Consider the following 22,171-nt stretch of genomic DNA (forward strand, 5'->3'; position numbering starts at 1 on the left):
AAGAGTCGAGACCTGTGATGTTGTTTACACACAGGTTGTGTTGGGCTCAACAATACACCTCTTGCATCGAAGACTCATAGAAATAACATTTCTGTGTGAGGAAAAAATTCAAGTTTTCAGAGTTTTAGTGTGAGACATTAAACTTCTATAATGTTGAATATAGTGTATAATAATGCAATGGGGGAATATTAGTGTGTCCTGATGATGCCAAATGTCTGATGTTACCAGTAAAAAGTGTCCGACATTATTTTAAACATATCTAGTCAATGACAGAGAATATTCGTCTACAATAATTCAGTATTTTCAGCTTTAGAATCATGAATATTGTTATTCTGGTGTCTCTATTGTCCTGTGCTTTGGGTTTCAGCACCAAGTCCAAGACTATTCATTTACACTCACAATGTAAAACCAAATTTAGCGTTTTAATCAACAGTACATTTTTAGTTAACATTTTATCATATGTCTTGTAGTATCGCGATATGGTATCGTGAGTTCAGTATGGTGACATGTATCGAATCGTTACACCCCCAGTGCGCACCTCTTCTGATCACAGTGTACGGGTCAGAGACGGTGTGAGCGCGTGCGTGTTTAGTTTGGTTACATAAGCAGCACAAGGCCTGTCCCAGCTCAGGGTCTACATCTGTGCCAAGAGCCTGCAGGCATGCATGAGTTCGCTGGGTAATTATTCATTTCATTTATGCAATACACCCGGATGACATTTTATGGCTATAAACTAATTTTTATAAACTGCCTACTAAAACCTATTAAAGATTTATGTAAAAAATAGCATTTATGAAAGTGGAATTCAGCGGATTTTTTCACTCTTAGTCCAGGTTTGTACAAAAATGAGCTGACTTTAGACTGTCTGATTAAATGATAAGTCAAGAAGAAGTCACTGAGGCTTTTAATCCGCCACTCTCAAAGTAGAGCATGGTTTCAGAGCTATTTTTCCATTCGTTTTTCCCATAGGGATTTTTAAAAGGTCTTCATTAAAGGCTCACTGAAGTGCCTTGAAACATGCAGCGTTATTCAGTGCGTTGATGTCATTTCCACTGAAACAGGAAGACAGGGCGGGACATATTAAACAGCTCTTCCCCTTTTTTTAAACAGCCAATAGCGTTTAGTTTAGGCTATATCGCAGCTCGGCTGTTGAGCTCCTTAAAGCAGCAGTTTCCTCCTAATCTCTGACCGTTTCTCCATATCGCTTTAAAATACAGCAGTCTGTGCAGAATTCAAAAATGTCCGAGACGTTCGCCGACTCGATCACATGATCCGCTCTGTGTCTCGTGTCTCTGGACCGGACTTCACTCGCCCCAATGGAGAGCATGTTTACGCTGAATCGTTCCCTATCCCCTATATAGTGCACGACGTGCCATTCACCATGTAGAAAACAGTAAATGTGTGAGCAAGTGACTGATTTTTATCTTTTATATTTGTGTTTATAATGTAGAGGGCGGAGCTTCAGATTCTAGAGAGCATTTGATTGGACAGAAAATCTGATGAGAAGCAGAAGTCCAGTGATGTCATCAAAATCATTGATTATATTGGCGGAAGTGAGAGACTAAGTTTTGAATGCTTATACTGTATCTTCTCAATGTGAATTTGGTCATTGTTTTGGAGCACACTAGCTTATAGATTACAGTAAGATTAACATATTCATACTAAAAGCCCCCCAAAAAACTTCAATTTTGATTTCATGGGGACTTTAAAGAGTTATAAAACAAAAGCCAAACCAATCAGCTACAAGGTGAACAACAACATTACAATCTTTGATTTGAAGCAACAAAAGCATTTGAGAAAATCAGACAAAGAGACAAGACTGAACTTAACGGCTTTAGTGAGGGAAAGAACTGCAATCCCGAGCAAGCACTGCGAAAGAAAATCAAATAAAAAATGACAGCTAGCCTACATATAAACATTAATTCATAGATGTTGATTATCTATATACTATAGAAACAAACAACTTTTTTTTTTTATTGCAAAATATGCATAGATTTATATACACACAAATATTTAAAGTGACCATGAAATCAAAATGGACAGTTTTAGTTTTTTCATGGAATATTGCTATAAATTATTTATCCATGTACATCATAATGGTTTTAAATTCACATGCCTCGTAATCTTGAGTCAGAATAACTTCCACTCCCTCCATCTCTTCTCTGATGACGAGGCAACCTGTCAATCACATGAGATCCACCAATAGCAAACCACAACCATCCAATCAATACACCACAGACAAAATCAAGCCCCGCCCTAAAAGACTAGCACAACTTTTGTTTCATGCTAACTTCATGTATTTTGAAAGCCTTATTTACAGCACTTCATTAGAGCGGGCTAGCGCGATTAGATTGTTTTGAATCGCAATTGTTGGCGATTTCTTTGCAGAATTATGGGTAATGTAGTTTTTCACCAGAAATTCCACTGTGAAATGCGTATTATTTTTTGGAAAACAGCAAATACCACTATCCTCATAGCTCACAGTGGGTTTGTCTTTAAAGCTTTACAAGTTAGTGTTAAAAAGCAGTACCTCTATGGAGAAAATACATGGGTTTTTTTTACCGTAACCTGACTGTTGCACTCGTTGGAGGGGTGAGATGGAAAAATTGCATTATGGGAACCCTACACTGAGTGCAAAAGTTTACTTTACTTCCATCATACTCAAAAAAAACAATTCCTGCAACTCACAGAGATAACAGTCACATGTCTTGTGCACTTTATACTCTCTCTTACACACACACACCAGCCTAGTAGCCACTACAGAGTGGAAAATTGTTTCTCATCCAATTTTTTTTTTACCATGTTGTCCACCATGACAACTGTGTGTAGCACTCGTGCCTCTCTCTACTTCCTGAAAAGGGATACACACTTGTTTCCATGCCATTTGCATTGCCCTTCGGACTGAGAATACACACTCCCTAATCACTTAAGATAGACAAACACAATATGAAGTCCACTTCACAGGGAAACACAGGCAACTGGAATGCATTTCTGAATTCGAGCATTTGCATATTACTACACAGTGCACACCTAATCTATACCACAGTAAGTAATAGTAAGAGAGGTATAGTATTATACAACTCCAAACAAACCCTAGTTCCTGCTTTAGCTACTGACATTTTAAAATGGCCTCCAAACATTGATAGGCTAATACAATTAGGCCTATTATTTTACATTTTTGCAAGATATGATGGTTTAATGATGTTAATCAGTAAATTATGACTGTGAAGAGTAGATTTGCCCTAAAATTAGACCTACATGTATGGAGTAAGCACTATGATCCCTCAATAAACATGTCTAAAACACGAATACTAACAACTGTCAAGCACAAAACAAACACTGTTGAATTAATCTTACGAATATAATACTTGGTAAACAAACTTGTTTTCTTCTGCTCAGCAGGTAATCACTAGTGAAATGTCTAATTACAACAAAACACGCGAAGTATTGTCAACAGAAACCAGTCTGAACCGAATTTAACTCCCAAACAACTGCCATTTTAACTGTTTTTTTAACACTGCCATTTTGACCGTGTTTACATTTTGTCAAGTTTGTGACCATTATATTAATAATATTTACAATAACACTAACAATACTACTAATAAACAAGCAGTCGAGCTCCTGAACCAGTCAGTAAGGTGTGTTCACGTGACTCTCCCATTAGCATTTAACGATGTGTGGAAAGTTAAAACTCAAACGCCAATTTAGTTTGAACGCCGTTAAATGATCGATCAGCAGAAATGTCCACTTCTGGTAATAAACGTGCCAAAAAAAAAAATGGCATTAAATAGAAACGCTTGATCTGAACGCGATAGATATAGGAGGACGTACATCCAATATGACACATTAGCAACTGTCCACGATCGAAAGTATAACATTGATCATTAATTCCTAGTCGATGGCATGTGAGTGTGAGATCAGGATTGGACAGTTCGCATGTTAGCTAAACACTTTCAACACACTCGTCGAACGAGCTATAAAGCTTGCTCTCCTTCATTAACAACTCGTTACAATCTATCGCATGTATAAATGATCAAATGTTACTATACATGGATCATTTAAATTATGTAATCGCCCGATTTATGGCCCACTTACCTCTTGGCTTCTTTTAGGCCCGAAGCATTCTAGCTATGAAGCCTTTCCCTTTGTTCACACTGATCTGCTGTATCGTCCCAATAAATGTGTCACACACCAGCAAGAAACGCGTAACTGCTCTAAAAGACAGCGCTCGCTTAGGTGAGCCATGCCGCCGAGGCTCGTCTGCTCGTCATGATTGTGTCGGACAGATTTTTCCAGCAGATCACGATCATATTTTCAGGAGATCATCGCGTCTCTGGCTCGGCTGATGTCGGCTTGGTAAACTAACGTGGTCACGTGACGCGCGCGACCTCTCAAAGCGGCCGCGTCTCAACGCCAGCGAACAACCTAAAAAAAAAAAACTAGACAACTCAAACGCAGACTTTTTATTATTTTTTTATATTTTTGTACGATGTAGCTTCGGATTATGTGTCTAATAACCGATACGCAATAACTAATTTAATTATTTCGATTTATTATAAATTATTTATTTATTACTACGAAACAGTATTTGTTATGTAAGTCAACGTTTTATTCGTTTATTAAACTGCATATTATTTTATATTACATTACCGGTCAAAAGTTTGGAATAAATTCGTTTTTTCCCCATGAATATTCAGCATCTTTACTCACATGATCCTTCAGACTTCGTTCTAATATGATGATTTGCTGTTCAAAAAACATTTATGATTGATAATTATAATATTCAGGAGTTCATCTTTCTGTGGAAACCGTGATACATTACCAGCAAGAACAGCAAGGTAAATAAATGAGGTTTAAAAAGAAAGAAAGAAATGAAACACTTTTATTATTGAGTGACGCATTGATCCAAAGTGACAGTAAAGACATTCATAATGTCAGAAAATATTTCTATTTTACATAAATGCTGTTCTTTCGAAGGTTCTATTCATCAAATAATCCTGACAAATCCATTGGCCAAAAAAAGATCACGTTTTCATATTGGTAACAATAACCATTATTAATTAATAATTGAGCATCAAATCATCATATTAGATTGATTCCTGAAGGATCACGTGACACTAAAGACTTGATGCTGAAAATTCAGCTTTGATCACAGAAATAAATTACAGTTTAACTTATCAAATATTGTTCAAATGTTTTATATTACAGTTAGCAATTTCATAATACAATGGCCAGTTGTGCATCTAAATAATAATATATTGCTTAATATATTTAGTGATCTCAAATATTATTTCTTTTCAACACAAATAAAGACTACAATACAAACATGATATGCTTTATAAATATTTTATGAAGCAATCTGTACAAACACACGGCTGCGAATCAAACATCTTGACTCTTCTTTCTGATGAGAAAGATTACTTGTGATTTAAATGCAGTATTAACAATATTACTAACAAAAGAAACATTTCTTCATGTAACAAATCAGTTTATTTCATCTTAAAATGAAGACCATGTTAAAACAACCCCGCCTCTTTTTTTATGGCATCATTCCTTCTTGAAAAACAGTTCAAAACCTAACTAAAAAGAAGCAAAAACTGAACATTTATGTTAAAAAATACGCGAAATAAGTCATCTGGTATCGGTATGAGTGAGTAGATAATTACAGCATTTTAATTGATAGGTTTGAGATTCCACTACTCTCTGGGCAAGAAGGAAAAACAAAGTTGCATTTGTCTCAAGGTAAAAAAGAGAATGTGATAGTGGATTTTTACATTTTACAAAACAGGATAACAATATATATCTCAGTTTCTTTGCAAACATCGCTTCCCAGCCTACTCTCACATGTTCAACAGCAGAACAGTCAATGTGTGACACCAGCTCTGCATTCGAATCAGATCATTTCTTCTTTTTTCTCTTTTTTGGAGGGCCTTGATCCGAACTGCTGGAGGAATCGGAGTCCGAGCCAGAGCTGGAGGAAGACGAGGACGAGGAGGACGAGGATGAGGAAGGGCTGGAGCTTTCCTCGCTGTCACTGCTACTGTCTTCAGACGAGGATGAGGAGCTGGAGGAATCGCTGCTGTCTGAGGAAGAGTCACCGGAAGAGCTTGACGAATCACTGCTGCCGGAGCTGGAAGAGGACCTCAAAGAAAACAGCAGATCAACATATCAAGTGCTGTGCTTATATTCAACCTGTGTTTGTTCCTCACAGGAAGCACAGATCGGATGTTATGATGGCAGTGTGGTGAAGAACAACAACAACCTGAAATCTGACATTTTCCCCTAGTGATCTGGGCCGCTTTTGTATGTGTAAATAAATATAATACATAATTGTGTAGTAGGCCAGTGGTATATGGCCATATACTAATATATATATATATATATATATACATACACACACACACACATAGTAGTCAACATTTAAAGTGGATCAAAGCCTTTCAAAGTTATACATGAATTTTGAACAATACCCGTTCTTGTCTTAGGAAAACTTTGATGAACTTTTTTGATCCACTTCAAATGTGGACTACTGTGTGTATGCATTAATGTATGTATGTATCTATGTATGCATAATGTATTAATGTATGTATGTATGTATGTATGTATGCATAATGTATAATGCATGCATGTATGTATGTATGTATGTATAATGTATGCATGTATGTATGTATGTATGTATGTATGTATAATGTATGCATGTATGTATGTATGTATGTATGTATAATGTATGTATGTATGTATGTATGTATGTATGTATAATGTATGCATGTATGTATAAATAATGTATGCATGTATGCATGTATAAATAATGTATGCATGTATGTATGTATAAATAATGTATGTATGTATGTATGTATAAATAATGTATGCATGTATGTATGTATAAATAATGTATGTATGTATGTATGTATAAATAATGTATGCATGTATGTATGTATAAATAATGTATGTATGTATGTATAAATAATGTATGCATGTATGTATGTATAAATAATGTATGTATGTATGTATGTATAAATAATGTATGCATGTATGCATGTATAAATAATGTATGCATGTATGCATGTATAAATAATGTATGCATGTATAAATAATGTATGCATGTATGTATAAATAATGTATGCATGTATAAATAATGTATGCATGTATAAATAATGTATGCATGTATAAATAATGTATGCATGTATGTATGTATAAATAATGTATGCATGTATGTATGTATAAATAATGTATGCATGTATAAATAATGTATGCATGTATGCATGTATAAATAATGTATGCATGTATGTATGTATAAATAATGTATGCATGTATGCATGTATAAATAATGTATGCATGTATAAATAATGTATGCATGTATGCATGTATAAATAATGTATGCATGTATGTATGTATAAATAATGTATGCATGTATGTATGTATAAATAATGTATGTATGTATGCATGCATGCATGTATGTATGTATGTATGTATGCATGTATAATTTGATAGATAGATGAGCAAAACTGAGTGCAATTAAATATAAATTAAATTCATACCAAACCTAGCATGCGGCAAAAAAAGTAAATTGGTTCCCTCAAAGTAATTATATAATAGATAAAACATCTTAATATTTCACTTTATAAAGTGCATAACATGTTTATACTGGTAACACTGGCAATGACTCACCTTTTTTTCTTTGGTTTTTTCTCACTGCGCGCTGTTATTCCAGGTCTAAAAAGTGTCAAGAAAGTACAGTTGAAATGCACACTTTTGTGTGACTGGGTTATTCCAGTATTTAACATGATAATTGAAATAAGATTGATTGAAAAACACAACAAATGGACATAATGGAGTAGTCTATATTTTTGAATGTGGTTGTCCATTCTATACTACCAACACATGCAGTGTGCAGTTCTGCATCTTCACCTTTAGATGGCGCTGTCTGCCTAAAAAGGATAGTTTGGTGTTCACTCAAATGAAAATTGTCATTATTTACCCTTCATGACGTTCTAAACCCGTAAGATTTTAGTTCATCTTCAGAAAACAAATGAAGATCTTTTTGATGAAATCTGAGAGCTTTCTGTTCCTCCATTTATAGCTACGCAAATACCACTTTGTCACATTAAAAAGTTTCTAAAGAGATTGTAAAATTAATCCATATAAATTGAGTGGTTTAGTCCAAAATTTCTGAAGAGACTCGATCTCTTTTTATGATGAAAAGATTGAAATTATGCTTTTATTCACATATAAACATTGATCACCGAACATAAACAGAAGCTCAACCGAACCTGCTTGACATGTGAGAATGAACCTCATTGGTTCTTGCTGAAGCTCAAATGTGCTGCGTAACACCAGAACCTCATTGGTTCTTGCAGAAGCTCAAACATGCTGCGTAACACCAGAACCTCATTGGTTCTTGCAGAAGCTCAAACATGCTGCGTAACACCAAAACCTCATTGGTTCTTGCAGAAGCTCAAACGTGCTGCGTAACACCAGAACCTCATTGGTTCTTGCAGAAGCTCAAACGTGCTGCGTAACAAGAATGAACCTCATTGCTTCTTGCTGAAGCTAAAACGTGCTGTGTAACAAGAATGAACCTCATTGGTTCCTGCTGAAGCTCAAACGTGCTGCGTAACACAAGAATGAACCTCATTGGTTATTGCTGAAGCTCAAACGTGCTGCGTAACACCAGAACCTCATTTGTTCTTGCTGAAGCTCAAACGTGCTGCGTAACACCAGAACCTCATTGGTTCTTGCTGAAGCTCAAACGTGCTGCGTAACACCAGAACCTCATTGGTTCTTGCTGAAGCTCAAACGTGCTGCGTAACACCAGAACCTCATTGGTTCTTGCTGAAGCTCAAATGTGCTGCGTAACACCAGAACCTCATTGGTTCTCGCAGAAGCTCAAACGTGCTGCGTAACACCAGAACCTCATTGGTTCTTGCAGAAGCTCAAACATGCTGCGTAACACAAGAATGAACCTCATTGGTTCTTGCTGAAGCTCAAACGTGCTGCGTAACACCAGAACCTCATTGGTTCTTGCAGAAGCTCAAACATGCTGCGTAACACAAGAATGAACCTCATTGGTTCTTGCAGAAGCTCAAACATGCTGCGTAACACCAGAACCTCATTGGTTCTTGCTGAAACTCAAACGTGCTGCGTAACACCAGAACCTCATTGGTTCTTGCAGAAGCTCAAACATGCTGCGTAACACAAGAATGAACCTCATTGGTTCTTGCAGAAGCTCAAACATGCTGCGTAACACCAGAACCTCATTGGTTCTTGCAGAAGCTCAAACGTGCTGCGTAACAAGAATGAACCTCATTGGTTCTTGCAGAAGCTCAAACGTGCTGCGTAACAAGAATGAACCTCATTGGTTCTTGCAGAAGCTCAAACGTGCTGCGTAACACCAGAACCTCATTGGTTCTTGCTGAAGCTCAAACGTGCTTGCGTAACACCAGAACCTCATTGGTTCTTGCTGAAGCTCAAACGTGCTGCGTAACACCAGAACCTCATTGGTTCTTGCTGAAGCTCAAATGTGCTGCGTAACACCAGAACCTCATTGGTTCTTGCTGAAGCTCAAATGTGCTGCGTAACACCAGAACCTCATTGGTTCTTGCTGAAGCTCAAATGTGCTGCGTAACACCAAAACCTCATTGGTTCTTGCAGAAGCTCAAACGTGCTGCGTAACACAAGAATGAACCTCATTGGTTCTTGCAGAAGCTCAAACGTGCTGCGTAACACAAGAATGAACCTCATTGGTTCTTGCAGAAGCTCAAACGTGCTGCGTAACACGAGAATGAAGCTCATTGGTTCTTGCAGAAGCTCAAACGTGCTGCGTAACACGAGAATGAACCTCATTGGTTCTTGCTGAAGCTCAAATGTGCTGCGTAACACCAAAACCTCATTGGTTCTTGCAGAAGCTCAAACGTGCTGCGTAACACGAGAATGAAGCTCATTGGTTCTTGCAGAAGCTCAAACGTGCTGCGTAACACGAGAATGAACCTCATTGGTTCTTGCTGAAGCTCAAACGTGCTGCGTAACACGAGAATGAACCTCATTGGTTCTTGCTGAAGCTCAAATGTGCTGCGTAACACGAGAATGAACCTCATTGGTTCTTGCTGAAGCTCAAACGTGCTGCGTAACACGAGAATGAAGCTCATTGGTTCTTGCAGAAGCTCAAACGTGCTGCGTAACACCAGAACCTCATTGGTTCTTGCTGAAGCTCAAACGCGCTGCGTAACACGAGTATGAACCTCATTGGTTCTTGCTGAAGCTCAAACGCGCTGCGTAACACGAGAATGAACCTCATTGGTTCTTGCTGAAGCTCAAATGTGCTGCGTAACATCATTGGTTCTCACACATCAAGCAAACATGCTTGAGCTTCAGTTTACCACAACTGATGTGTGCGTTGATGTCTCTTCAGAAATTTTGGACTAGTCTAAACCGCTCGAATCATATGGATTAGTTTTACAATCTCTTTATGAACTTTATGAAGCTTCAAAGTGGTAGTTGCGTAGCTGTCAATGGAGGAACAGAAAGCTCTAAGATTTCATCAAAAAGATCTTCATTTGTGTTCTAAAGATGAGCGAAAGTTGTACGGGTCTGGAATGACACGAGGGTGAGTAATTAATGACAGAATTCTCATTTTTGAGTGAACTATCCCTTTAATATTAGAACTACGGGAGATTACTGAACTTTAAATATCCGTAATATACAAGCAAGTTTCAATCGAAAGGTGTTGAGTGTTGACTAATAAACGAGTAAACTAGTAATCCATTCATTCAATATTACTACTCTCGTATGTGAATGCGTTGTGTCTCTTACCCCAAATCATCTGAAGGGTTGTTCTCCTTGTCTTTCAGCTTCTTTTTTAACTCAGCTGTCCTGGAAGGTCTATAAAGATACTTTCTTTTCCCAGTGCATTCAAAGGACCAGTGTCCATGTTCCAGGCATTTCTGACAGCGAACATGTTGTTTGTTTGCCTCCCTGTGGAAACATGAGAAGCCGCGCAGTAATAGGTGAAACCTGGTGTTAAAACAACAAAAACTCAAATAGACGACTGATGAGATAAAGATAAACAAAAACACAATTAATATATTAAAAATATAATATACAATTCCAAAATCGTATAATGTGTTAAATAACTCACGCTTGTCGTCGAGCGATCAATCTATGCATGGGAGTCGCCATTTTGGATGCGATCCTGTGCGCGAGCCTGACAAAATAAAGTGCGCCATCTAAAGCCTAGGAGAGGATTCAGCCTCGTTATTTCATTCAGTTTCATTTGTTTGTCTATTTATTGGTCTATTCATGTGAATTATTACAGCATTTATTACGCCAGTATAGGGGAAACCGCGAAATACACACAAACGCTTGTAGTTTTCATTCACCTCTAACTTACTTCACTCAAATTAGAATAATGTTTGTGAATTTCGTCCTAAAATTCCAGTGTCACCATTTACTTGAATAAAATCGTGCAGACTGAGAGCAATAAAAACAAACTAGACAAGATTTCTTTTTAGAATTAAATAGTCGGAAAACAAGTTGATTTGCTTTTCTAATTGCTGAATGTAAAAAAAATAAAATAAAAGCAGAGCAACTACTTTAATCGTGTGAATAGAGAATTATTCTAAAATTATATTCTATTATAAATAGTATTTTTTTTTATTAGACATTAAGGACATAAACATATAAATGTATATGTATAATGTTTTTCTCCTGTATTGTAAACCCAATTAAGTTGTGTTATCTTTTTGGATGTATTGTTATATTTGTAATATATATATATATATATAAAATTATTATTATTATATAATATATATATATATATATATATATCTTTTTTTTTTTACAAATTGTTATATATATTATTAGATATATCTATCGCTCTATTTTATATATATATATATATATATATATATATATATATATATATATATATATATATATATATATATATATATATATATATATATAATTGTTATATATATTATTAGATATATCTAGCGCTCTTTCTATCCATCGATTGGTTGGATTTGTCGTCATGGCACGTCATACCATAGCGTCGTACAAGGAAAGCTCCAGAGCCATCTAGAACTCAAACTCTCGCGATAAAACCGTTGACTTCGGCGTGAACTCCGGCTTACCCATTACATTCAGCCGTCAGCCGGTCTGCATCAAGTCAGTCAATGGACACTAGAGAACTATGAAATCGCGTTAAACCTGCGTTTTATGAATTAAACCTCTCCGTGACTGTTATATATATATGTTTTAAGAGGACACTTCTTGCTGGTATTAAGTGTTTTAGCTGGGCTGTGCTCGTGATTTCCAGTGAAGATGTCAGTTGTGGGATTTGACGTGGGCTTTCAGAGCTGTTATGTTGCCGTTGCTCGCGCCGGTGGAATAGAAACCGTAGCAAACGAGTACAGCGACCGATGCACACCGTAAGTCAAGCTTTTATTCTGCTTATACTCACTATACACTGCATGTATTTCTCTTTGACATGTCACACCCCATTCACGCAATGACAACCAGATTAAGAAGCGTGAACGGAGCGTGTTTTCTTTCATTATGTCATTTTATTAGATCTAAATAATGGAAAACGAGTTAAAAACATGCTCTTTGGCTTGATATTAACAGTTAATATTGTGATGATCTATTCTGCATGTCAGACTAGTAATGTACCGAAGTTTTTAGAGTATAAATGACTGTATTAGATGAGATAGTGTAGTGATGAACGGGTCTGTTAGCTGGAGATGCTACAGCGTGGCTCGCGCTGCTGCTGTGACGTCACGCTCGCAGGAACATTCTAGCACATTTAAGACCGCGCGGAAAAAACTGTCATTCTTTCCTTATTATATCAGACTACATAACTATTTATAATACATTTCTCAAGGAATTGGTTCTGCCACGGAATAAAACATTAAAAAACAAACAATATTTCCGACTTTTTTTCTCTGACATAAAGTCGTATTTGCGAGTTGTAAAGTCAGATTTGCGGGATATAAAGTAGAAACTAGAGCGTAAAATAAATCATTTGTTCTCCACTGATAGTCAATTTGGGTGTCTCCATTCCACATAAAGAATATCTTTTACTTTACTTAAAATGATTAAATGCGCTCAAAAATCTACACCGTCGACCGATAGTGGATTTTACCGATAACTTGGTTGAACCGATATTTAACCAATAGTTTTTAAACTGGAAACTAAATGAAAACAAACATAACACATAAAATAGTGCTGAACTTTATTGAACTTCACACTACAAAATGTACTGTCTTTTTAAATTAAATTTACAATATTAATCTCTCATTCATATAACGTTAGTGATTAATATTGTAAATTTCATACTGAAAGACAGGCTATATTAATGACACAGAAAGATGAACGTTTTGCTGAAAAAATGCATTAAAGCGACCAGCTGGATATAATCTAATGCAAACAGACGGAAACAAATAATAATCGTGACATTAAACATTCGGGTCAGGCTTGTGTGATTCTTTTTGTTTCTTGTTTTAACCTCTTGATTTGAGGTACTACTAATGTTACCGTGGCAAACATGTTCTTTCTCTACTAATGCATTATCTAATCAACAAATTAATTACTTTACAATGATGTGAAACAAGTACAGTTGTGAACTGTATAAAATCATGCCGTTTTGTTGTCTGTTTCAATCTGCAAATGAATGATGCATGGATCTGCATTAAAGGGTTAGTTCACCCAAAAATGAAATTCTGTCTGTAATTACTCACCCTCATGTCGTTCCAAACCCGTAAGACTTTCGCTCATCTTCAGAACACAAATGAAGATATTTTTGATGAAATCTGAGAGGTTTCTGAACCAGCCATAGACCGCAACGTTATTGCAACTTTCAAGGCCCAGAAAGGTAGTAAAGACATCGTGAAAATAGTCCATGTGACTACAGTGGTTCAACCTTAAAGGGGAAATGAAACGTCCATGTTTTGGCACTGGTAGTAGCTACATATATTAGAAAAATCACCTTGCCAAAAATTTTATTTTAAAAAGTTGTTAACCACAGATATGACAAAAATATTTTAGTAATTTCTAGCTAGCGAGTCGCCATTTTGGAGTGACGTCACAGCCTACGTAACGGGGTTGTTTGGTTCCGCTGGTGAGTAAAGCGTTACTGGACCGGACTGAATACGCAATTGATTTGAAATGGAGGAAGACGAACTTGAGAGACCTGTTGAGCCTGTGTGTCCCATTACTTATGCATTTGAGTCGATACGGCGTGGGAACCGAGCAGTGGTACGTCGCTATGTCGAACAGCCGGTGATACATGGCCGTAGCCAGCTATGAGGTCACCGAGGTCCGGACCTCGGTCATTTTTTTACATTCAAAAATAAAATGTCAAGCTCTCTGAATGATTAATTAGCCGTTTAAACCGCCTCATATGAGTGTTTGCAATTCATTTTGCTGCAAAAATCTAGCGCAGTGAACGGGGCTTGAGAGCGCGTTGTGAGGGCGCGGGCGCGATCCAGTGTTGCCAGATCCATCTAATGGAAAGGTGGCAGTAGTCTTCTGGACTTTCTGATTTAATGTCACACTTTAGGAAGTTATTAAAGTGGAAAGTTGCATGTTAGGGTTCGTGATATATTAATCTTATTTCCAAAACACAAGCTTTGAACTTATTTCGGATTATTATAAAAAAATAATAATTGTTGCTTGTTTTTCGTAGCAATATCTGGCAACATTTTACTGTCGGCATTAATAAAAAAAAGCTTATAGAAAAACTGTAATTGCTGACAGGAAGATAGCACATTCGGTAAGACAAACGCAATGATCATCGTGATTATCTGTAAGAAATGTATAACACTATCAAAAACAATAGCATAATACAGATCTGTATGTTACAGAATCAAAAACAATAGCATAATACAGATCTGTATGTTAAAGAATGAAGCAGGAAGACGGCTTTTTTTATTGAAGAGTAGGATTGAAGAGTAGTCCACACACACACACACACACACACACACACACACACACACACACACACACACACACACACACACACACACACACACACACACACACACACACACACACACAAGCTATAACGTTAGCAAATAGCCTGTAAATAGTTTGTAACGTCTGTAAAATGTAAAACATTATATTGAATAAAAAATTATTTCACAAACATCTACAGTGTGCATGTGCAGTTTGTTAACATAACGTTAGACGTCGTCTTTTTGTCTGGTACTAAGTTAGCGTTATTTAGCTAGTTCATGCTTACAGCTGTTAGCTAACAATGACTGTACCTAACGTTAGTTGTTCGCTGGTTCGACCAGCACATGCATCTTGTTAACGAGCCAGTGTGATGCAAACATGTATGAGAGGTTTGACATGATAATATGATAGCAGATGAACGCTTTTTATGCGTAGTTTAATGTTAAGTTTTATGTCTTTCACTGCGTTTTACTGAACTCAGCCCAGAGCCTTTAAAGCCAACCAACCCCGTGACGTCACATGTTACAATACTGCACAATGGCGGCGCCCTGGCCGCGAAAGATATAACGTTTTTTTCTTTTTTCTTTTATATGTTTACATTTATCATGTTTCTTATATAATTGTTGATTATAGTGGAAATCCATTTTGTAAATCATGTAAATTGACTGCGTCATTTCCCCTTTAATGTTACGAAGCCAGGAGAATACTTTTTGTGTGCAATCTCTTCTCTTCCACCTCATTCTCATATTAGGGCTGGTCCTAATTTTTTGAGCTTCGAAGCTTCGGTAGTAATGAACATCGAATATTCGAAGCTTCGGAGAGAGGGTGCTGAACATATTCTTCTCTTTATTCTTATTCTTTATTACTGAATGAATCAGCCGTTTAATGAATCGATTGAATTAAGCTAATGTTTCAGTGACTTGCCGCCCCCTACTGGCTGTTTTAGTTTAATTTTTAAAGTATCATTTCAGTTATTTAAATAATTTAATATTTCTGTATTCAAAACCTTCTTTTTAATCTCAGAACATTGTTATCATGAATTGAAATGCATTCATGCCACTTTTGAGCCTCATTAAACATTCTGTAAATATACCTAAATGCCACTTTTTTGTTCTTCTCTGCAGTGCAAAGATGATTTTTGTTGATACTGATTTCAACTTATTCTTCCTGATTGTGTCTTATTATTCTAACTCCATTTATAAATATAAATGTATGAATTTGACATAAAAGATGCCACATTTTATAAGGTTTAAAAAAAATGCCCCTGCAAGTCATTTCAAAGAGACAAATATTACCTCATAATTTCATATTACCTCATAGGTTCATTTCTGTCATTGATCAGAAGGTGCTCCCCCCCCCCCCCCCCCCCCCCTCCCCCAATCCATCCAAAAAAGAAGAAATGTTAGCACAGTAATTGTTAGTGTAATATCTAATGATGTGCTCTTTTCAGGTCATTTGTATCGTTCGGTCCGCGGAATCGTTCGATTGGGGCAGCCGCCAAAAGCCAGGTAAACATTTGTTTAGTTTGAATAAGCAGGATAACACATTGCATGGATGGATGGATGGATGGTAGTTGTAATTATAATTTCTGCTCTCACAAACAAGGTGGTCACAAACTGCAAGAACACTGTGCAGGGTTTTAAGCGATTCCATGGCAGGGCGTTCAGTGACCCTTATGTCCAGGCGGCAAAGTCCGGCCTGGTCTTTGATCTCGCTCAGATGCCGACGGGAACCACCGGTATTAAGGTAAGACTTATGAAACCGCAGTGATAATGTCATCACACATCGAGATTAGGGATGCACGGTATATCGGCCACCATATCGGTGTCGGCCCATATATGTTCAGTTTTAATGTTATCGGTATCGGCCTGATAAGAACATTTGGCCGATATATTGAAGCCGATAAATAATGTATTATTTCCTTCAGCTGAGACACTTCAGATGTGAACTGTTCAACATGATGCTTTTGAATTGCTTGAAATATGATTGTAACCACTTCAAAAAAGGAAAATAGGTACTTTCAACTCAAACTGTCATATAAGCTACATACAATTATAATGAGAACATCATTGTAATTCTATGTTTGGGACATGGATCATACTTTTGATCAGGCCCTCAAAAGTAGATGATAAATTGGATTTAGATTTATTGGCCAATATATCGGTTATCGGTATCGGCCAAAATGTTCATATCGGTGCATCCCTAATCAAGCTGTAATGGTAAAGTATGTTTTAAAAGCTGCTTTAGATGTCGCTGTATGACTGTGCTTCATGCTGTCCGTCTCCACAGGTCATGTATATGGAGGAGGAGAAGGCGTTCGGCATTGAACAGGTCACTGCCATGCTGCTGGCCAAGCTGAAGGAGACCGCTGAAGCTGCACTCAAAAAACCCGTGGCAGACTGTGTCATCTCTGTACGTATATTCTCTTTTACATGCCTATTTCTAAATATACCTAAAATATAGTTCACTGGAATAGCATAATCACTTATTGTGCTCACTGTACGGTTGCTGTTCGTTTCCATTGGTATAGCCCTATACAGAATAGGGCTGCGCAATTAATCACACTGAAACCGCACGCGATTTGGCAAAGGCTGCGGTTATTTTATGCGCAGCTTGTCAGTGAAGCAAAGCTCTGTAAATCAGCAGTTAATGTTGCTCCATCTGAACACCAGAGGGCGTCTCACACACCCACACACACACACGCCACATATCCATCTGAACACCAGAGTCTCACACACACACACACACACACACACACACGCCACATATCCATCTGAACACCAGAGTCTCACAGACACACACGCCACATATCCATCTGAACGCCAGAGACTCACACACACACACACACACACACGCCACATATCCATCTGAACACCAGAGACTCACACACACACACACACACACACACGCCACATATCCATCTGAACACCAGAGACTCACACACACACGCCACATATCCATCTGAACACCAGAGACACACACACACACACACACACACACACACACGCCACATATCCATCTGAACACCAGAGTCTCACACACACACACGCCACATATCCATCTGAACACCAGAGACTCACACACACACACGCCACATATCCATCTGAACACCAGAGACTCACACACACACACACACACACACGCCACATATCCATCTGAACACCAGAGTCTCACACACACACACACGCCACATATCCATCTGAACACCAGAGTCTCACACACACACACGCCACATATCCATCTGAACACCAGAGTCTCACAGACACACACGCCACATATCCATCTGAACACCAGAGTCTCACAGACACACACGCCACATATCCATCTGAACACCAGAGTCTCACACACACACACACACACACACACACGCCACATATCCATCTGAACACCAGAGTCTCACAGACACACACGCCACATATCCATCTGAACACCAGAGTCTCACACACACACACGCCACATATCCATCTGAACACCTGAGTCTCACACACGGCAAATATGCCCCGCCGCAGAAGTAGATAACACGCATTATTCTGGAAACCCCTATCGCTGTAGCTGAATAAACAGAAGATTAAAACGCTTTGATTAAGCATGACTAATAAACACACGACTGCCTTATTCTGTGTAAGAAGCACATCATCTCCCAGAAGGAGGAGCTCAGCTGATGTTATGAAGTGAGTTTGGAGTAAAAGCATGTTATTAAATGTTGTCTTTTGTTGGACGAGATTATTAAATGCTTCTCATGTTTGGAAAGATGTTTGACGTGTGTTGCTTTTTCAAATGCATGTTATAAGAGACTCAAACTCACTGTGCTTTCAGATGGAGCAGCGGTTACTTAGGGATGCACGATACATATCGACCACATATCGATATCGGCCGATAAATGGTGATTTTTGGATGTTATCGTTATCAATCCGATAAGACAATTAGGCCGATATATCAAAGCCGATAGGTAATAGATTATATACTTCAGTTGAGAGATGTGCGCTGTTCGCCGTGATGGTTTTGAATGATTGGAATCACTTTGAAAAGGAAGATACAGTGCAACATGTGCAGCACAAATCTGTCACATAGGCTTCACAACATTATAATACGAACACGCCTGTAAAATAATGTTGTGAATTGTTGTTTGCCGGTCTATGGAGTTAAGCCTTCATGACAAGCACAGTCAAGTTCACTTTGAGCATTCATAGCATTTTGTGCCATTTTTAAGTTGTAAAAGGTTTATTTTGTGTGCAACCCTAGTGCAGAAGAAATTTTCTTCATAGATGAAATTCAGTGAAATGCAAAGAGCTATGAAGTGTTACAGGGTCAGTTAAGTCATAATATATACTAGGGCTGCACAATATATCGTTTTAGCATTGATATCACGATGTTGCACATCCACAATAGTCACATCTCAGGATGTGTGATGTCATAGGGATCGTGGTTTATTCATACGGACCAGGCGCCACGGTTCGAAACGCACGTGATTAACTGCAAAGTTTATTCATAGCGTGAATGTTTATCATCTGCACGTGTTTTAGGTCCTGTCAGTTTAAACATTCAAGCTATTTTAAAGCATTCAAGTGCAAGAAGATGCAAAAGAGACCTCGATTCGGTACTGTTCTCTGTCAGCGCAGTCGAGTATTGCTGACGTGAACATAAACAATTTAAAAAAAGGTTTCTATCATTATATTGGATCCGTGCATTCGGTCTTAAAGTGACAGCAGCCTAATATTCCTGCAGCTGTTTGTCATTAATGTTAATCAAACAACAAAAGACAAAGAGAAAATCACTTTTATAGCTTTAACAAAGATTTAATTAATTCAGTGAAGACTATGCAGTGTTATTTTACATTTGATTATTCTATTTCTATACCTGAATACTGTTAGACTAACCTGAAAAAGCACAGTTTGTCATTTGTATCTTTTTTTTTAATTGAATTTATCTGTTGTTTATTATTTTCTATGCAGATTCACTCCCCTACAAAATGACCTCAATCATTCTAGAATGATTAATTCTTTCCAAATAGAGCTAATCTAGACATCTGGTGAAACTGTTATCATATTGCAATATATATCACAGAAAAACAAAATATCGCATTGTCATTTTTTTTTTTCCCCAATATCGCGCGGCCCTAATATACAGTATGTGCACGATTGCAGTTGGACACAAAATACCCAAAGTAATCGTATGGTATCTGTTTAATACACCTAACCACAGTGAAAGTGCGCAACCTGAAGGTTTTCTGAAACTCCTGTACTATTGGCAGATTTTGAAACTCTTATGACAAACGTCACTTCACGTCACATGGGTGTTTTTAACCTCTGATTTGATTGTAACTTGAGCCAGTTTTTCTGATACTTGCTCTGATTCATTCTTAGTTACTCAAACTCTCGCCCCAGTAACACTTCTCATGTTATTCTCAGAATATTGCAGTGTTTTACCTCTTTGTGTGTGTAATGAATGTGAATGTTTTTCCCATGCCCTTACACAGGTCCCCAGCTTCTTTACTGATGCCGAGAGAAGATCAGTCATTGATGCTGCACAGATCGCAGGCCTTAACTGTCTCAGACTCATGAACGACACAACAGCAGGTACAATACTCCTGATGGATTCAGTTCATCCCAAAATGAACCGCCTGTCATTGCTTTCTCCCCTTCCGATTACGCCTGACCTACATAATGGATGGGCACATTAGCTGTGTTTCCTTCCAAAGCTGCAAAAATGTAACTTATGAGCAATATTGTGGAATATTGCATAAAACATTTGCGAATAAAGCAGTGAGTCAAAGAGAACAAAATCATCACTTCCTGATAAACTAGTGCTAAATATCACTAAGAAAAATAGGAGAAGCCTCTGAATATAATAACTTTGTATATGATATAGTCTCAGAACACGTTTTTTGATGCAAATAGAGGAATTTATTCGGTAAATGTGTTTCCATCGTAGTTTATGCGCATGTTTTGTTATCAGATAAAAACAATTATCTGACCCAAACGAGCACACAGGGTTTTTTTATGCACAATTTTTGATTTTATACCAATCTTGACGTTTCCCAAAACATAGCCATTGCCAGGTCAAGAAAATATAAGCACATTTAAGTGTTTCCTCATAAGGCTTCAGAAGTCTTGGAATTTGGTGTATAATAGTTTCGTTTTAGGAACAAACCCAAATAAGTCTTGCCCTCCACTGTAGCTCTCGAATGCTTCGTCGTCTTTACATTCAAAACACTTAAATGATGAGAGCGAACTGTGATTGTCCTCAGCCTAGTTGGTAGAACACAAGCGAGGGTGACGGTAATGAGTCTAGGAAAAAAGTGATGTTCGTTCTAAAAGTTTATTACTGCGTTAATGTGTTGTTGTTATAGTACTTATATTGCATGTGTTCCTGTCATCATAGTTGCACTGGCATATGGGATCTACAAACAGGACCTGCCTGCTCCTGAGGAGAAGCCCAGGACTGTGGTGTTTGTGGATATTGGTCATGCTAGTTACCAGGTCTCTGCGTGTGCCTTTAACAAGGGGAAGTTGAAGGTACGTTGTTGTTTTTTTTGGCTCACATACTTTATAATACACATTAGGGCTGCACAATATATCGAAATTATTGAAATATCGCAAATGTATATATCGCAATATGTGTATCGCAACAGCTTACTGGGGTCATGAACAAAAGACAAAGAGAAAATCACTCTCTGCTCTTGTAGCTTTAATAAGAATCAGTATATATTTAATTAATACAGTGAAAACTAAGCAGTGTTTTATTTTTATATTTGATTATTCAGTTTCTGTTGTTAAATAACCCTAATGTAGGATAACCTGAACCCCTAAACCCTGTGGTTTACACTGATGTTAAAATAACACTTCTTATGCTACAGTAAAACACTGCAGCAAAAAGAATGTGACACAAGTATGTAGGTTATATAATTTTATATTTTAAAGATATTTTACACACTTTAAGCTTTTTAATTGGATTTCGAGTATTATTAGGTCGTGTAGAATCTGTGATCTCTGACCAAGTTCGTTCGCTGCTTCCTCGGCTGCAATACGCGGAGTTTCCTGCCAACTGGCAACCCGGGTGTTGAAATACTATTGGGTGAATTGACAGAATTGTTTTAGCATGTTTCCTAAATATCTGCAAACATATTATGGTGTTTTTATGCTTTACATACAGCACCTTTAAGGATTAACTTGAGCAATGGACAAAAACACTTTGGTTTTCCTGTTATTTAACATTCACT

General features: G+C 37.4%; 3 protein-coding genes and 1 long non-coding RNA gene across 12 annotated transcripts in view; 1 reads left to right on the forward strand and 3 right to left on the reverse strand.

Moving 5' to 3' along the window:
* Window positions 1-4,376, reverse strand: part of aff4 (AF4/FMR2 family, member 4) — a 60,507-nt gene extending 56,131 nt beyond the window's left edge. For 5 of the 8 annotated variants that reach the window (XM_082141228.1, XM_082141224.1, XM_082141227.1 and 2 more), the window contains exon 1: window positions 4,096-4,374. The gene's annotated coding sequence lies outside the window, so the exon portion shown is untranslated. Of the gene's footprint in view, window positions 1-2,116; window positions 2,179-4,095 lie in introns of all 8 variants that reach the window. The other 3 variants (XM_082141225.1, XM_082141226.1, XM_082141229.1) reach the window with 3 other exon arrangements.
* Window positions 4,377-5,330: 954 nt separating this feature from the next.
* Window positions 5,331-11,223, reverse strand: zcchc10 (zinc finger, CCHC domain containing 10). Of its 2 annotated transcripts, none has more exons than XM_082139974.1 (4): window positions 11,135-11,223; window positions 10,810-10,971; window positions 7,669-7,713; window positions 5,331-6,130 (listed from the first exon to the last, which is right to left on the reverse strand). In XM_082139974.1, exons 1-4 carry the CDS (start codon window positions 11,173-11,175, stop codon window positions 5,899-5,901), a joined length of 480 nt encoding a protein of 159 aa, XP_081996100.1. In that variant the 5' UTR covers window positions 11,176-11,223; the 3' UTR covers window positions 5,331-5,898. The 2 variants fall into 2 exon arrangements, with proteins under 2 accessions (XP_081996100.1, XP_081996099.1); XM_082139973.1 differs by having other exon boundaries at window positions 5,331-6,142.
* LOC309476841 lies at window positions 7,720-10,801 on the reverse strand. Its single transcript, XR_014198394.1, has 3 exons — window positions 9,588-10,801; window positions 8,819-9,351; window positions 7,720-8,530 (listed from the first exon to the last, which is right to left on the reverse strand). It is a non-coding gene; the product is annotated as an uncharacterized lncRNA (long non-coding RNA).
* An 889-nt stretch (window positions 11,224-12,112) lies between the features above and the next one.
* Window positions 12,113-22,171, forward strand: part of hspa4a (heat shock protein 4a) — a 33,267-nt gene continuing 23,208 nt past the window's right edge. The window contains exons 1-6 of the mRNA XM_082141260.1: window positions 12,113-12,428; window positions 16,403-16,460; window positions 16,558-16,698; window positions 17,242-17,364; window positions 20,429-20,528; window positions 21,334-21,467. Coding sequence (XP_081997386.1) covers window positions 12,322-12,428; window positions 16,403-16,460; window positions 16,558-16,698; window positions 17,242-17,364; window positions 20,429-20,528; window positions 21,334-21,467 — 663 coding nt within the window. The 5' untranslated portion in view covers window positions 12,113-12,321. The remainder of the gene's footprint in view (window positions 12,429-16,402; window positions 16,461-16,557; window positions 16,699-17,241; window positions 17,365-20,428; window positions 20,529-21,333; window positions 21,468-22,171) is intronic.

The sequence above is a fragment of the Leuciscus leuciscus genome, assembly GCF_965113295.1.
Source record: "Leuciscus leuciscus genome assembly, chromosome: 16".
Lineage (NCBI taxonomy): Eukaryota > Metazoa > Chordata > Actinopteri > Cypriniformes > Leuciscidae > Leuciscus > Leuciscus leuciscus.